The 17934-nt window shown below is 35.2% G+C and overlaps 1 protein-coding gene across 1 annotated transcript in view; it reads left to right on the top strand.

Annotated features, from left to right (window-relative positions):
- The window catches only part of LOC124298818 (gonadotropin-releasing hormone receptor), a 214388-nt gene extending 201551 nt beyond the window's left edge, over positions 1 to 12837 (top strand). The window contains exons 4-5 of the mRNA XM_046751342.1: positions 3687 to 3811; positions 12515 to 12837. Of these exons, the coding sequence (XP_046607298.1) occupies positions 3687 to 3811; positions 12515 to 12821 (432 nt within the window). The 3' untranslated portion in view covers positions 12822 to 12837. The remainder of the gene's footprint in view (positions 1 to 3686; positions 3812 to 12514) is intronic.
- The last annotated feature ends 5097 nt before the right edge of the window (positions 12838 to 17934 follow it).

The raw sequence follows: 17934 nt of genomic DNA, 5'->3' as shown, positions 1-17934 counted from the left end.
CATAAAAAAATTAGAAAAATTCTTCAAGTATTGGAGATAAACAAAAACACCGGCGACGATGATCGATTGCCAACTTCAAGTAATAACTAATTAATATATTTTAATTTTCTGAGGAGGGCTCAGACTCACGGCCAAGACGTCAAATTTGTTACTGAATTTATTGACCTTTGATACCCAGGAACTACACATAATTTCAAGATATGGTCAAGAAATCAATCAACAACAATGAACAATGTACTGCAAAGTAATTTGTCTAGGGATCTTATTATCGCTTTTCAATTATGCATCGGTAGAGATATTTTCGTCAGAGGTAAACAATGATAAATTATAGGTTATACGCCCAAATTTCGTATCGTTATCCTCACGAGCTATTTCAAATTGATATGCATTCCATATGGCCACTACGGCAATCTACACAATTGTAACGAATACAGATAATTTCATATGTTTCATTCGAATACTGACTTAAATTGCCCGATCAGCGTCGATTTGTCATATTAACAAATCAAAAATGAACAGGTCGACACTCTCGGACTTTCAGGGCTGCTTGCAGTGGCTCACCTGCTCAAGCTTGTGTGTGTGTAGTGTATTAGACGAGCTGTTTATGAGCGTCGTGTGCTACAGATGACGTCCAAGGAATTTGCGCTCGGCTGTGGTTTGACAGCGTACTTGAAAGGTTAATGATGGCGCCATCTTATATCACTGAATTTTCGTGGGGTAAAATATCAGTATATAGAGCTTCACCAACAACGGAGTTGCAATTAATGTATTCGCGCTGCTGTTTTATTGCGGGTGAAATAAATTACAGTGGTATCTAAGTGCCGTGAATTTTTAAACAACCGAAATTCTATCGCAGTCGTTTTAGCGGTAGCCATGTTGACTTTGTGAGTGCGTGATTACGTGTGTCAACTGTCAACGGAATATCATACAATAATTTCTTTCGTTACTTTTGATTCAACTGTGATCTGCTGCTGCTATTTCATCCACAAAATTTTTGAATGAGGAATCATTTCATCACAAAGCATTCGAAAAGTATTTTTTCGTCATTCAGAATTCATCTCACAAAATTCGTTTGTGATTCACATGTGGTAGTATCAGACAAATGAAAAACTTCACTATGGTTGATTCATAAGGAGAGTAGGCAGCAAAAATAGGCCGAAAACGGGACGAAATTGAAATGGCATTTGTGAAGAACTGAAACAACATACATACATTTTATTCTTTGCAATATTTTTATTGGAGTTTGGACTACAAAATTCAGTGGTTCAAGTTTTAAAAATATAAATATCTAAGGCGATATGGGCGGATAAAGAAGATCGCGCGTCTCGTGCACTGCTCCCTTATTGCCACAATTCTGAGTGAACAGTCAAGAGTTTTCGGTAATTCTCAGCATCATTCTCTTTAGGGGATGTTCCTTTACAGAATGAACCTAAAATTTTTGAAATAGCATGAAAATTAGAAAAATGGCGGCTAAATTTGTAAAAAACATCGAATCACGAATGACATTTGTTTTAATAACTACAATAATAAATTTCTGTTGACATAGACATTGGTTCACTTTGGAGAGAAAGTTGATATCTTCATTTAAGGAAAAACGAAAACGGCGATATCTTACCGTGTTCTTGAGTTATCGTGGCAAAACTGATGAAAAATGTTGAAAAAAATGCGTGCCAAAAATATGTACCACACCTGAACACACAGTCGTCTTTAACGCTTGATATCTTTCTTTATTATTGATATTTTTTTTAAGTTCACCATTGATTTCGATTTCTGAATTCCGTTGATACTTTTTACTACGTTATCGGGTATAATGCACGAAAAATAGAACTGTTTGCACGCCGCTCGGCAAAATCAGCTCTGAGAATTCATCAGACAGTGAGTTTGCTGGCTACGATTCGCGTAAAGAATTCATTGAGTTCCTCTGTGTTAGTAGTATATAAGGAAGGTATATAAGGAAGCCTTGGTGCCTTAGATTTTGCTACCCGGTTGTCGGAATTTCGACTAGATGGCCCTATAACTATTCACAACGCTATCGAGGTGAACCCGCCAACTGTAGCCAAGGATATGCACGAGACTTCGCAGAATGAAAGAATAATAAAAATAAACGAATAATTATTTCGGTTTATCCGTAAACACTCGACCGTTTCCGAGAGTGTAACGGTTGAAGTTTCGTCGCTGGATTACGAATCCGCTGCGTACACTACGTTCAAGTGGATCGATCGACCAGTGGCTAGCGTTACGTCTTGCGAGTTTCTGCGCCTCGTATTTCAAGTTCAGACTGTTTTACTAGTTGTGCTTACTTTTTTTTATGTCTTCATCAGAGTATGCTTCACGAATGTTCCTTAGTATATTGATGAATAAAAGGGCGCTATATTAGAATTACAATTTATCATTCCAAAGCAATTGTCCGCTTTTCCGAAATATGGTACATGATATTGGGTTTGAAAATAATTGGAAATAGGAAATGTACAATAACGAGTAGTGTTTGAAATAGGAGAATGCTTCGGATGGCTCGGTTAACGGACCAAAATGTGTCTGTGAGAGTAAAGGATATATTGTAAAGAGAAGTATAACAACTGACATAAGATAAGACAATTAATGAAATTGGAAGAGTAAGAGTGGTGTCATCACGCAGCGTTAGTAGGTCGGTATTGGAGGAATCTGTGAAGTAAAGAAATAGTATTAGTTCGTTGTTGGTCGAGGAGGTTCGTCTAGGAATGTAGACACAGGTTGGTTATTTTTCAATGTAATTAGAAAATATCCAGGCTGTAAGAAAACAGTACACATAATGTGTTTTATGAATATAATCGAACGAGTCGACTAGAGAAAAGAGCGCGAAATAGGCGCTGCGGACAAGATTGCACGAATGGTGCAATCTTGTACAGTGTATGGATTAAATTCTCTCAAGAAGGTTGCGCGAACAAGGTGCCTGAAAGGATCTCAAGAAGGTTGCACGAACTAGGTGCCTTGAATGAGTGCACGGACTAGGTGCTTGAAAGGATCTCAGGAAGGTTGCACGAACTAGGTGCCTTGCACTGGCTGTGCACCCAAACAAACCAATGCACAAACTCGGTGCGGTAAAGTGACAGAGCGTATTCAGTATCAACCTGTGATTCACCCAAGGTATTGGTGTTTGAAAATCGCAGCGCTGAGCAAGCTCGGCTGTGGTCAGACTACAACTGGCCGCCTCTCCGCGGTGGCGCTTATATGTCGGGTAGTTGGTCGTATCATAGAGCGCTCAGCAGTCGTTCGGTGACGTCATAATTCTGTAACGACAGACAGATTATCTGTTCCCTTGCCGGATTATACTCTTAGGTGCTCATTCAATCATTGTAGGCGAAAGTGAATCCGATAGCGTAAATTTATTGATACAGAAAATTATTAGTTTAATCGTAACAAAAGAAAATATGTAATTGTAAGGTTACTCAAACAAGTAGCTTGGTTTGTGTTTATTGTAACATTATTACAATCCAAAAGGATCCGGTGCATTCCTCCGGGAGATACCTATCATGAAAACAAACAAAGAAATGTCGGTGGTTTATTTGCTCTTTTTATACCCAAATCTTGTTATTTGCAGTATATGAATGAATCGTCCCTAATTTGTCATGATATCAGCGTATTCATGTACATTTTAACAAATTAATTACAAATAGAATTAAAAAAAAAGCAATGTTTTTGTTTGATAGCTAAGCGAAGACCTACAAAGTGGAATATTCTTGTTCGGAATGAGCAACAGCCTTGTCAATCCATTGATCTACGGAGCTTTCCATCTCTGGCCACAAAGAAGACGGCGTCAAGGCAGTAACTACAGGTCAGATGGCGAATGCCCCCTTGTACTATTTATCTCAATTGTGTGTTTGCGCAGTAATTGCATGTGTACGCGGTATATATTTTTGTCACTGCACAAACACGCCTAACTTAAACGGCTGGGAATTTAAATGAGCAGCGTGCCAAATATCCTTACTTCCTTCCTTTTGTTAGAAGACTGTATACAATAGTAAACAAATAGCAAAACAGCTTAGAAAGTGATTAACTGGGAATTTAACAGCAAGAAGAAAACTTTGTTTAACACTTTATCATGTACCTCTTTGTTTATCAGTGGACTGAATAGAGATGTAAGGCTGATCACACTAGTCGACCGAGCAAGGCAAACATATTTGCAATGCTCACCTGGCGTCTGAGAATGGGGAAAATCAAACAAAACAGAATTTAAAAATTCGAAGATAGCTCTGCCCGTTTCCCTATAGCAGTTAAAAGTAGTAATATTCCCGTTAGAAAAGTAGGATTGTTTAAATCTATACTTTTCGTCACATATGGTGATTTAGGAAAAGTATTGGTTTTGGTCGAGAATAAACTTCTCCTAATTTCAATGAATCTTCACTTTTCCAGATCTCTAATATCCGGAAAATAGCTTTTTACAATATCATCTGTCTGTCAGTCTGTCTGTCTGTCCCAACAAACTCCCGCGATGAACTCAGGAACGGCTAACTGAAAGAATTTGAAATTTACACGACTTTGCATTCAAATGATAATCATAAAAAATTGCCGTATCCCATTTTGTCGAACGTATGCTTTTATTGAAAACAGTGGTTAGTCTAGAAATTCTAAACACTCCGACACGATTTATGTGACGTTGATAAAAAGTGTTATACAAAGGCCATAGTGGGATAAGCAGAGTAGAAATAACTTTTGCGAATATCGGAATGATATCTTATTCGTAAGTAGGTACTATCAAACTACTAAGATCCTTTGAGTAACAGACTTCAATGAATATTGGTTTTTGTTAAAAATAAGGTAAACTAAAAAATATAAAACAAATTTTACCCTAGGACTGACTTGACCGATTTGTCCAAAAAACGAATATGTTATTGCGAGAGTTAAGAGTTTTCACAGAAACAATGGATAAATTTTCTGTTCAATAAATTCATGATGAAAGAAAATTATTATCCCTCAAAGTTCCGTTTTTACTGTGATACTTTTCGAGCAAAATTATAAAACCATTATTTTTACATTCTTCATAGATTCCTGAATAACTCGTATTTTCTCAGAATTTTCATAACGGTACATGGTAATTAAAAAAGAAACGCCTTCTCCCTATTAAACGAGCTTTAGCCGTACTATTACATCATAAACAAAAAAATGAAATAATACACTTACTTAAGAAGTTGTAAAAAATTTTTATTATAATCGTTTTTTTTTTTTACAACAATTCACTTACATAAGAAATTGTGAAATTTATTACTCAGAACTTTTAATGTGAGTCAATTATTTCAGTACATTATTTATAAAGAAATAAAAGTAGAATGTGTAATAATACGGCTCAAACTTGTTTAAAGGCTGACCCCATACCATGTGGTTGTAAGAAATTCTTTGTTTTTTACCACTTTAAAAGGTAGTTTGAACGGATAAGATCAATATGCTGTTACGTCCCAGCCGATAATTACGGCTATACCCTTTCTGTACCGTAACTTATAGACGTGTAATTGCCATAAGAGAGCACACATGCTCATACCATAGCCTTTAAGATGCATATCGATCTAGATTCAGTTACCATCTTGGTGTGGAATTGTCTCGCAACGACAATTTGCATACAACATACCATCCGTTCTTTCGCAAGCGAGCTTACATTCATATAATGTCATGCAGTATATGAGATATTCCATGCCAACTGAGAAGACATTTTCCCTGACCCACGCCGATTTTCTTCATTATTTTTTATATGATTTTACAACCTAAAAAAAGCACTCGCCATTTTTTTCAGATTTTTCGTTCCAACCATTCTTTTTTAAAAAATGTTACAAACCCTTTTATGGTCCTAAAAAAAATACGCCATTTTTTATTTTTTTACAAAAATTCACATAATTTCTGGGTCACAAAACAAACATTTTGAGCAATAATTCGGAGTGGAGAATTGATTTTTTAAATATTTTTTCAGGGGAATAATTTTTCTTATTTTGTATGTACTATCTAATAATAATTCCTAACGGCTCGGCATTTTCCAAACTAATGGATTTTTTCGATTTAACAATTACTTATAATCGAAACAGTTAGAATGCTCAATTTTTCTTTTAATTTTTCTGGAATCGGCTTGGATGATAAACGTCGAACCATTTTCAGTACATTCTTATCATTTTTGACGTAGTTATGAAGTATTTCATGAAATATCGTACGATTTTGCTATGGTCGCCCATGTATACGAGTACGATTTCAATAATTAATTGCAGGACAACCGTGCAGACGATCGACTTGAAATTTTTCACAGATGAGTGATCCCTATGGACGTATATTCCTGAAAAATTTTAACTCATTCTTATCATTTTGACAAGGCGAGCCAACCTCCTTAATACGATTATCGTCCAAGCCGATTCCAGAAAATTTAAAAGAATAATTGAGCATTCTAAACATTTCGATTATAAATAATTGTTAAATCGAAAAAATCCATTAGTTTGGCAAATGCCAAGCCGTTAGGAATTATTATTAGACAGTACATACAAAATAAGAAAAATTACTCCCCTAAAAAAATGTTTAAAAAATACAAAAAATCAATTCTCCACTCTGAACTATAGTTCAAAATGTTTACTTTGGGACCCAGAAATTATGTGAATTTTTGTAAAAAAATAAAAAATGGCGATTTTTTTTAGGACCACAAAAGGCTTTATAAAATTTTTAAAAAAAGATTGGTTGAGAGGAAAAATCTGAAAAAAATGGTGAGTGCTTTTTTGAGGTTGTAAAATCATATAAAAAATAATGAAGCAAATTGGCGGGGTCAGGGAAAATGTCCTCTCAGTTGGCATGGAATACCTCATATACATCATTTTCATTTCTTAACTTCATATCTTGAATTTCAACTCACACATAGACCTTGTCTACAATCGAAATTCACGGAACTCAGGTTCATAAACCCTCACTGACCAAACGTAAGTAACATGTAAAAATAAAAGATGAGCAGTTCGCAAAGTATCATTCTGAGAACTCAATAATACACTCTTGCAACCTACTATCTTGTCAGCACTGCACCGATTGGCCTCTTCAAGACAAATCGTTACGCACTGACGTAGCTAAAGACCAATCAGGAGTCTATTTCAGATCTCCCACTATTGAATACCCTTTTCGAACCAGACAGATGCAACAGAGAATCACTTCAGACATCAAAAGAGAACAGGACTAAATTAATTGCAGAACCAATTTAGACTTCAGACTATTCAGAACAGTTCGAAATTGAGAATTTTATAGAATATTCTGAATCAGAGAACACTCATATTCAGAACTTTCGAATTTCAGTACAACTAAATATGTGAATAATAACATTGTGAAAAAAATCTCGAATATCGATTTAAAAAACATCTTATTGTTAATAAGTGTGTGTTATAAATTAAAGTGATGTGTAAAATGAATTATTTCAATCACGCGTAGTGATAGTTGGCACGACCCATAACATAGTTCCAGTCTGAGACAGGCTGCACGAGAAATCGTAATGTACAAATAAAAATAAATAATAAAATATAGAAATGGTAGTTTCATCAGTACGGTTTAAAAGTATCACAATGAATTACAAAAGTTTGAGAGACAATAATTTTTTAACCATCAATTTTGTTGAGCTACAAATCTGTCCATAGTCTCTGTGAAAGTTCTTGACCCACTTAATAGTATATTAAATTGTCAGTCGAATCGCTCAAGTCAATCCTATGGAAAAAATTATTTTATGCTTTTGAGTTTTCTTCTATTCTTCTTGAAAACCAATTGAGAATGAGGTTGATACTTTCAGGATCTCAATATTTAAATAGTATCTTCGTATCCACAGAATATAATTAAGATATTCGTGAAAGGCGTTTTACCCTTATTATCCCCCTTCGCTCTTACTGAAACACGGATAAAGCCAAGCAATAGGAAAGAATGTTACGAAAAATGAATAAATCGTGTAACAACAATAATATATATGTAAACAAATATGACGAGGCCTATATTCACCTCATCATATTTCTTCCTCACTCCCAAATTTGAAATTTCACCGCACAACAATGAGCGCCCTTGGCAGCTTCGCGGTCAATCGTACATGCGTGTAAATATGAGCGAATAGAGACGATAGAATGCCGAGGGCATATGATAGATCAGTACATAAGCTATTATCAGCGGAATCACACGTAGAAACGGCAGAACGAGAGGAAAATAAGCTGTAAATGTCGTTTCTCCATTTACAGGTAATATTATTTTCATTTAACGTAGAATATAAGTACGTAATGTAAAAAAAAAGTAATGTAATGTAATAGTATACGAAACAATAAACTCCATTTACAGAGAAACCCATCGCAGCTTCGACAAGGTTAAAAAAAAGGAACATTATATATATATATGGTACTTGTAGTAATTTAAGGAGGGGGGGGGGGGGGGTAAGGGTAAGGGTTTCAGCGTAAAAAAAACCACTTTTTTTGTGAATTTTTTTTAAAAGTATGGATTGAACAAATTCAGTCAAACCTTTTGTACATTATTAAGTATACTGTTAGCAATATTCTGTAATTTTTTCATGCGGAAATATTGAAAAACAAGCTGGTGACAGAGCTTGCCCCAGAACGTCTCAGAAAAAAAAACAATTTGTGGTGTTCACTATATCTCGGTCGAAAATTATTTGATATCAAAAAACATTGAAATTTAGTCAAAGTATCATCAAATCCTCCCCCCAACGTTTTTTGATTATTTTGTTTTTTCATTTAAAAATTTTTAGTGGCCATCTAAAGTGTAAACTGCTATTTTCCACGCAAAATTCCGCCATTTTGTGACTGGGAAACCCTCTTAATGTGAAAAAAATTTTTTTTGAACTAAACGTTGGGGGAGGTATTTTATATGTAGAAAATGTGTACCAAGTTTGAAATGAATCGGTCAGGTAGTTTTTAAATGGCAGCGAACACGGACTTTGAAAAACTAGTTTTGAGAACAAATCACAAGCGCACGATCGAACGTACAACGACAAACTGACGCCCGTCTCTCGTTTTAAAATATTGTACAGTGTATAGTATCCATACAAATATAAAATATGTCTTTATGGTTTTACTTACCTGTCTTTACTAAATAAAATATTCTCGAAACAGGATAATGGACCAGAATGATAGAAGTGAATAAGCTGTATACCTGCTGTCAGAGCTATAGTGTTAAAAGGCAGGAGACTAATTAGACAATAACTTCAAGAGTTTTGCTCAGGTCGACTTAAAATTTTGGGAATATATTCTTGAAATGTTTAACAATAAGATAAGACAAAAGAAAATTCGATTTTTCGAAAGTGCAAACCCTTACCCCCCCCCCCCCCCCCCCCTTAATCGGTTTGTAAAGTGATGAAAAATATCGCAACGAAGACTTTTTTATGACTTGTTTCTCTGGACTGGAATTTTCTCGCGCACTTCTGATAGTAAATTTTGAGAATGATAGAAGCACAGCAGTAATTAAACAGCCGCACAGCACTAAAAGAAGAGAGGCATACATATTTCTAATAAGAATACCTCAAAAATACTTCATAAAAGTAATGAAATTAGTCTACCAATGCATATGTACATTTATGGACCTCTCCAAATATTATTTCTTCAGCGTCAACAGGATCATTCGCTTTCTTGCCAAGAACCTGAAGGTGTAAAAATCTATTCTAACTACCGCATAATAGTACATTGTGTTAAACGTGCGAAAAATGCAAAGGACGAGTCAGATACAATGTTGTAAGTATCGTAATTGAGGAAACTCTAATTGCTAATTACTTTTGTAATGTGTGGTTGAAACAAATTCAATTATACATCACATTTACAATGCGATATTAAAAAAAAAAAAAGGTTCCAGACATTAATTTTGTAAGATGCATTTAAGAAAAGAAAATAACCTATTATTATAATAGCATAATTTTTAATGGAAAAAAATTCAATTATTATATTAAATATGTGTTGCCATGTCAGGAAAAGTCTGGTAATTTTAAATCGGTAAAAAAAAAACACGTAGGCCATAGCCTGTGTAATGACTGTTTGTCTGGCATTCGTTACTGAGATTTAGGATTATTGGGGTGTAAAGAACAAAATTGGCCGAGGGTGAACATTTGAAAAAATGTAGGGGAACGTGAAATACTGATGAATTCAGAGGATGAGGTGAATCGTGTTGACTAAAAGAACCAGACATTTTCAAGAACAGATTGAGGTAGAGCAAACGGAACTAACGTTTTGCAAACTCCGCCGTATATTGGCACTGTGTTATAAGTCACGAATATTATCATGTCGATAGCTGCAACCGTATTTGATAAAACTGGAGGAAATTGATAAATGAGTTGTGATGATGGTATCTGCTACATAATAACATACGAATTGAAAAATGTCCTCATGACGTCAGAGCCTGGTTGTCAGTGCCATTTTATCACCGGATAACCTAAGTTTTTAATTTTAATGGAGGTGAATAGTAATTTTTGGGGTTTCGAAATAGTCATGCCACATAAATTAATGAAACGCAATCAATAATATACCTGTTCTGATATCCGCACGCGAAAAAACACGGTCGACAGACAGCTGTCAGCCTGGTTGCATTAGTTTGTTTATTTCCCCCCCGAGGACGCATTTTAAAGTGACAATCCCAAAAGGTGTCCATAAGTATAATGTATGGTTACATATGGTTACACGTACAGCTGTTTACGACAAGACTTTACAGCCAACGCACTCAATTGGATCAAGTGCCTTACTTGAATAAAATCAGTTAACGAATCCTTTCCGGACCATCCCCCCAAATCTACTTTTAATAATTTAAAAAGAATTCCCAAATCTGATCAGATTTTTATCTGGAGTCTAACCCGTGCCTGTGAATGAGGATTTCTTCATTAAAATTATTTTTTCTCCAAGAGTAATAAAGTTCACAACAATCTATGACTGCGAGGTTTTCGTGGGCACTAGTGCTATCTAAGAAAAAATTCACATCATTATAGGTGTTACGAACGGCCCCTTTGAAATACGCGACACGCGCTAAACTGGATGAGTCAGGGAGTGCATTAACACCGAAAAAGTGGCGCAATGGCTACTCTGCAGAATAACGCCCCACCACCGATGAAACCGAGCCGTAATTTGTAATCCATCGACACCTTCGAGTCAGTCGAAATTGAGGAGCTTAAGATCAACGAGATCTCAGCCTGGAGATGAGTGAGTAGTACACCCCATCGATCGAACCGGCCACTGGAAAGGACCTTCCATCACGCATAAAGGCAACGTGGAGACTCAAGATTACTTAATGGAACGGCTCGGCGAATCGGTGGTGTGTCCTAAGAGTCACCCTCGCGCTACCCAATGTGGCCCACTCCTCGACTCACCTTCCCTAAACCGTAACGTAGCACTTAGTTGTCCTAAATCTCTGTTATTTGTGATAGTTCAATTGGTTACCCTAGTTGTTCTAAGTCTCTCTGTCGTTTGTAATAGTTTAATTGATTACTCTAGTTGTTCTAAATCTCTTTGTTATTTGTAATAGTACATATACTTGATTTATTTCATTGGACAAAATATAAACCATTGTGGACAATTCGAGTCTCATCCATTCGTCTTGTCCATACCACTGAGATCCTGTCACCTAGAATAGCATGCTTTCATCACAGCAGGTGTGTTTAAACTTTATACCACCGAAACCCAAAGTAATCTATTTCTAACCGCTCGGGAATAGATTATTTATATATTCTTTTAGGTCACGCTGGACGAGATCCGTGAGATCATCGTCTGCACATGACACAGGGAATCTAGACAAATTGTACTTCTAAATGGAAAAAAGTCAGATTTTGAGTGCACGCAACTCGTCGAGATTGCATGGTGTGATGATATGAGTTTTTTTCCAGATAGTAGCAGTAATGCCCACTAAAACCTCGCAGTTAAAAATTGTTTTGAACATTATCACTTTTACAATAAAATATATGCTGTGAATGTGTCCGATACACGTGTATTTCAAATGGGGAAATCCACCCTCTTACAGGCACGGGTTAGAGTTAAGATAGAAATATGAAAAAATTAGGGAATTGTTTTTGAATTTACTAAGTTGATTTAGGGGGCGGCTCGGAAAAAAAATCGTCAACACTCTGAATAAGGAAGAGTCTGAGTGTACTTGTATAAGTCGAAAATTTTATTTTTTTCATCGAATGATACTTTTCCCTTCTCCCTAATTTTGACACAAATGTTACATATTGGTTGTAAATGAAATTTTCATTCATCTAGCTTTGTGTTCCCAATAGAAAGAATGATTGCATGGGGCGCAACTTTGAAATGCACTCCATACTCATCATCCTTCTGAAAAATTGCAACGTGAAATTCAGTTGATATTTCTATCGAAGACAATTTCTCAACCAATTAGTATTATAAGTATCAATCGATCGGTTGAAAGTTCCCTACGATTATTTTTGACCCAAGATTATCTTTAAAAAATGTATATTTTTCTTGCAATGGAACTCAAATCGCAAACCTACGCTAAGTGAGCATAAAAAAAAATGTGTAGTCGAAAGATCTATATTTTGTTCGATTTTTATTCACAGGGATGGGTCAACGGGTCAACACCGAACGACGTCAACGAACGCGAGCATGATGCTGGCGCAGAGAGGTAGCAGTGTACGTTTAGTGCGTCAACCAACCAAAAATTCAAACCTTGCCTTGAACCTAGACCGTAGTAATTCCCAACGCTCTGACAAGACGCTGCTCGTTCATCTTCTGCAGGACGAATCGCGGAACAACAACGAAACATCAATCAATGACCGACAGGCTCGCGTTGTCTTGCGGTATAGCGGAACCGAAAACGGTAACGGGGTGCATTTCGATACCAAACTTGGGGATCACCAAGTCTGACTTGAAAAGTCTGTGAGATATTATTATTTTCCTCGTCGTAGTTTTTTAATCCAGACGAATGTGAGTAACATTGCGTCAATTTGATATTCTGTACGATTGTACGATTCTATAAGCTTGAAACACGTTATAAATAACACTGGTCAGTAGTGGTTTTGTTGCCCTTGATATTTGAGTAGCATTAGTAAGATTTGATGACACCGACCCTAGGAGTATGCGTAGTTTTTCCGAAATTGGATCTAGTTATTTATTTTATCGACATTTTCACATACGTTATCATACATATGACAAAAATCATTGTAGGTGTAAACTGCAAACGAGCGTTCATACTTTGGCACATAAAACCTGCTTGAAATTGAATAATTCAAATGAAGTGATGCTAATTCACAAAGTGGTAATTGTTACAGTACCGCGGTGATGAATAATTATTTGAAAAATACTTTGGCTTACATAGTTTAAATAGCAGTAAGTGAATTTCGACGTTAATAATTAAGTATTTAATTAGTAAGAAATTTACAGTGATCAATATCATACCACGCCTAGAATTTTTGGGCCTCTTCATTTCTGAGGTTAAAAACATAGGGTCCCATGCAAAAAAATCGGCTTGACCTCGAGATGACCTTGAAGGTAATTGTCAAGGTCAAATCGATGGTCACGGTCGGATAGTCAACGAAAAATTATACAACCTCAGTACCCATCATTTTTGCTACTACTTAACGTTTTGAAGTTATTCCGCTATCCCGGAACTTTTTAGACATCTCATATGGGTACGTCATATTGACAATGAAACGGAAATTTATTTTCTAATTTTTATTTGAACGGACCAGAGATTTCCTTTGAATACTTGTACGTACAAAGGTATGTATTGATACGATTTATTTCATGGACTGATGGATCGTACTACGGCTTACGCTATGAATGAGGAATTAATCATTGCCACAGATTTGTTTGCAAGGCAAGAATTGTCCAAACAGTATTTCTTTGCATAAAAGTAGTTTCGTTGCCAACTCACGTAGTTCTTTTACCGAGAAAACTACAAAGTATAAAATAGTCTCAGTCAACAAAAAAAAAAAATAATAAAATGAAAACAACACCCAAGGTTTCTGCTTATAGGTAGACTTCTTGATATTCAAGAAAAATAAACTGTGACGCTTGAGTTGACATGAGGAAAATATGTGATTAAATGTACTGAGTTTAATGAGTAAGATCTTTTGAGATGATAAAAAAAACCTTCATTTCATTATTTTATTACAGTACGGTATTACATAACGTTATAATCGAACGATTACGGATATTGTAATACAAAGCATTTCGTGTTCAAGAATAATTATTGATTCATCTTCATACATCGACGCATCCGTCAGCCTGGCTGTATTCAAATATCACGCTAATCATTATAGCAGCATAGAAAGTTTTGAGTTATTTCGATTATGTGAATACTCGTAGCATATGAGTTTAATCAACGACAGGTTTATACGGTCTTTCCGCAGGCATGTTATACCATACGTGTTTTTACAAGTTGCAAATTACACTCGTAAGCTCGTAAGTTCTTTACTGCTGCTATTTTATAGCTCTCGACACGCATAGGTGACGTATTGGAGTCGTGTCATCACTTTTCAAATCTTGCTTACCTCACTTTACTCCACCGTATATTGCCTTATTCAACTAAATTGGAGAGTAAAAAAAAAACAATAAATAAATAAATAAATCTCTGTCGTGGAAAATATCATTTGGGTTTCAAATTTGAACGAATTAAACAAGTTCCAATCAATTAATACCGGCATAGAAGCAGCTCTCATTATTTGTATAATTCAGGAGAAGAAATTCCAGAAGAAGAATCTTGATGATACTTATTGTATGTGAAACATAGCAGTTCATATGTTGAAGGTATAAAAAAATGTAATAAAATCATCTGGTGACTCTAACTCCCTAAAGGTTGCACGGATATAGGTATATTATATTAATATATGCGTGTAATTCCAAAACTTACAAACAGATACCTACCGATATCCACTATTAGAAGTGTAGCATACATAAAAGTTAACTAAAATGTCAAAGTGGGAAGGAAAGTATGGCTATCGCGGAATAGGGTGAATTTTCACAACACGCTCTTTCCGTTTCCGCACATGAAATAATAACACAATTTCTATTCGATTCTCGGCTTTATTCGATTCTGCAGGCCTAAAATGTATTTTTAAAGATCTGAAATGATTTCCAACCTGCGCATAACAGGATGTTGCAGCGGAAACATCGAAAATTGATCGTTAGAAGTTTCCAACAATTGCTTGAAGGATTTGTACTCCTAGGAAAATCTTGAACAAAACCCATTATTTCATATTCAGGACTTTTTTGGTATATATTCCTGGAACAAACTGTCTCAGGGACCAAAAATCCTTCTAGACCTCCAGTTAATTGATTTCGAATAATTTTTCAACTTTGCTCACCGGTTATCTTCACAGAGAGTTTAATGTTTGCACATTGGAATCTCCTTGAAAAATACACATCAAATTACACAGGTGTGCAATGAAAAAGGTTTCTGAATACTTGTACATAATGCGTATAGATTCTGGTCTGCTGATTCCGAACATCAGCTTTGTTTTTACATATCACGTCATGATTTTTTGCTATTCATATATACATGGAGGGACACTTTTCACAGAATAACTCTTTTAAAATGAATATTTTTATCAGTTTCGAAGGAGTAATCTAGTAAATTCATGTTTATTTCGTTGGTATGAAGATACAGATTTTGAGAATGTCATGGCAAGCTCAGAAAAATATGCCTGGAATTCCTTAAAAACGAAAGTTTCTAAATTTTTAGGCAACGTTAAAGGTCCTAATTACAAAAATATTATACGCATTTTTCATCTGAATCTTACTTTTTTAAGTCAAAATATGTTCCGTTCTGGGAAGAACGTCACTAGAAATCTTTGATTTACTGCGTGATTTTCGGGTTAAACTGGATTCACAAACCTTGTGATGTCCAAGTTCACGAACTTCGATGATCATCTCGTATAGATTACTCGTTCAGGTTACCTCAATCTGGAATTATATTGTGGATCGTGCCAACTATCACTATGAATAGTTGAAATAATTATTCGTACATAACACTTTAATTTAAATACACATTTATTAACAATAAGATGTTTTTGTAATCTAGTTGGAGATTTGGTTTCACAATGATGTCACTCACTTATTTAGTTATACTGAAGTTTGGAAATGATTTAGAATGATCTGTATGATTTAAAACTTAAATTAGTTCTGCTTTCATTGATGTTAAATTTAGTTCTGTGTTCTTCGATGTGAAATTTAGTTCTGTGTTGTTCAAAATCTAATTTGGTTCTGAATTATTGTTCTCTGTTGCATTAGTTTCGTTTGAAAAATGGGAGTCTTAGAAAGATTTCTGATTGGGTTTTAGCTACGTCAGTGTAGGACGATTGCTCTTAGAGAGGCTAATCGGTGCAGTGCTGACAAGATAGTTACTTGCAAGAATGCAATTTTGAGTTCTAAGAGTAATACATTGTGAAATGCTTATATTTTTTTTCGCACGTTCTTTACGTTCGGTCAGTGAGGTTTATAAACCTGAGTTTTATGAATTTCGATTATAGACCATGCGGTCTATATGTGTGGGTTGAAATTGACTATGTAAGATTCAGTAATGATAATTATCATACATATATCGCATACCATTCAACGGATGTAAGTTTGGTTGTGAAATAACGGATAGTATGTTTTACGCAGTGATGGTAACTGTAAGGTAAGTCATGGTACAGAGAGGGGAACACCGTAATTCTCGACTGGGATGTAACACATATGTAAAAATGTCAATAACATAAATAACTAGACTTCACGGCACACGAAATCAAAAACAATTTCGAATACAGGTGATGAAAGAAATTAATGACCCTGTAGTCAGGACGGTTAGGTGGTCTATACTAGTTGAGTAAGTCTCCGGCAAAGCATCTTTAGATACTAGGTTCGATTCCTGGCTCCGCCGTTAATTTCTCAACTCACCTGAAAATATTCGAAATTGCACTCTCTCTATAAATAACTAGAGCCAATTTCGAAAAACTACGCGTACTCTCAGGGTTTTCGACATCAAGTCTTAGTAAGACTATTCAAATATCAATGGCAACAAAACCACTGTTGACCAGTTCAACCAAAACTTTGAATACAGGTAGTTTTGTTTCATTCAACCTGTGGCTTGCACCTATTTTTTATTTAACCACAGTTTCAGCCAAATCTGATGAACCTATGAATCTGTTAGGATAATAATTTTTTTTTTACTTCAGACGTCCAAAAACTAAGTGTTATTTTGTACTGTATTGAATCCCATTTTCACTTTGCTCTGTTTTTGCTAACATAATATGTAAGATATTCGATGTAGATTTACAATTTGAAAAAGATAGACTCTTGCATTTATCTTATTGTCTAATTAAACGAAATAAAACAGTAATAAACTATATAATTCTAGATTAATTATTCGTAAGATGTAATATAGCTGTATGGTAGAATATAGCATATATATCTATAAGTAATTTTTTGATGATAACGAAGATCAATAGGAAAATCTGTTTCTTGACTGGAACGAAACATGTTAAATAAATCTGAAACACTTTAGTTGATCTGATGAATTTCTGCTTCACTGTCGGAGAAAATTTAAAATCACGTGATTTTTTAGTTAATAGCGTTGAATTATAAATAAATGAGTTGAAAATGTAATTTACCTACAATGTATCCGTATTATATGAGTAGAAACTAACAAAACTGTACTGTGGACTCTCCTAAGCTATACTCTGTTTATATGTATATATATATCGCATACCGGGTGCCCCATTTTAAATAATACAGCTGAATATCTTGAGAAGCAATGGTCATAGGAAATAACGTTTCGTCTGAAAGTTGTCGGGTACCGAGGGGGACAGATGCTGGTAATATTCGTTTTCCTGTGAGTGGAAGCGCCAAGGTAATATGAAGGTCAACTTTGGTTTTATCAATGGAATCATATGTTTTTTATTTTATTTATCCGATTATGCGTTCAAATTTACGTAAAAAAACACTGAAACATGCTAAGATGAATGGTTCCGAAGATTTTCCATTATTTTCAGAAATCTTT

Source organism: Neodiprion virginianus, chromosome 2 (assembly GCF_021901495.1).
Source record: "Neodiprion virginianus isolate iyNeoVirg1 chromosome 2, iyNeoVirg1.1, whole genome shotgun sequence".
Classification (NCBI taxonomy): Eukaryota; Metazoa; Arthropoda; class Insecta; order Hymenoptera; family Diprionidae; genus Neodiprion; species Neodiprion virginianus.
Note: the sequence above shows the minus strand (reverse complement) of the source record. Positions and strands in the feature narration are given on the sequence as shown.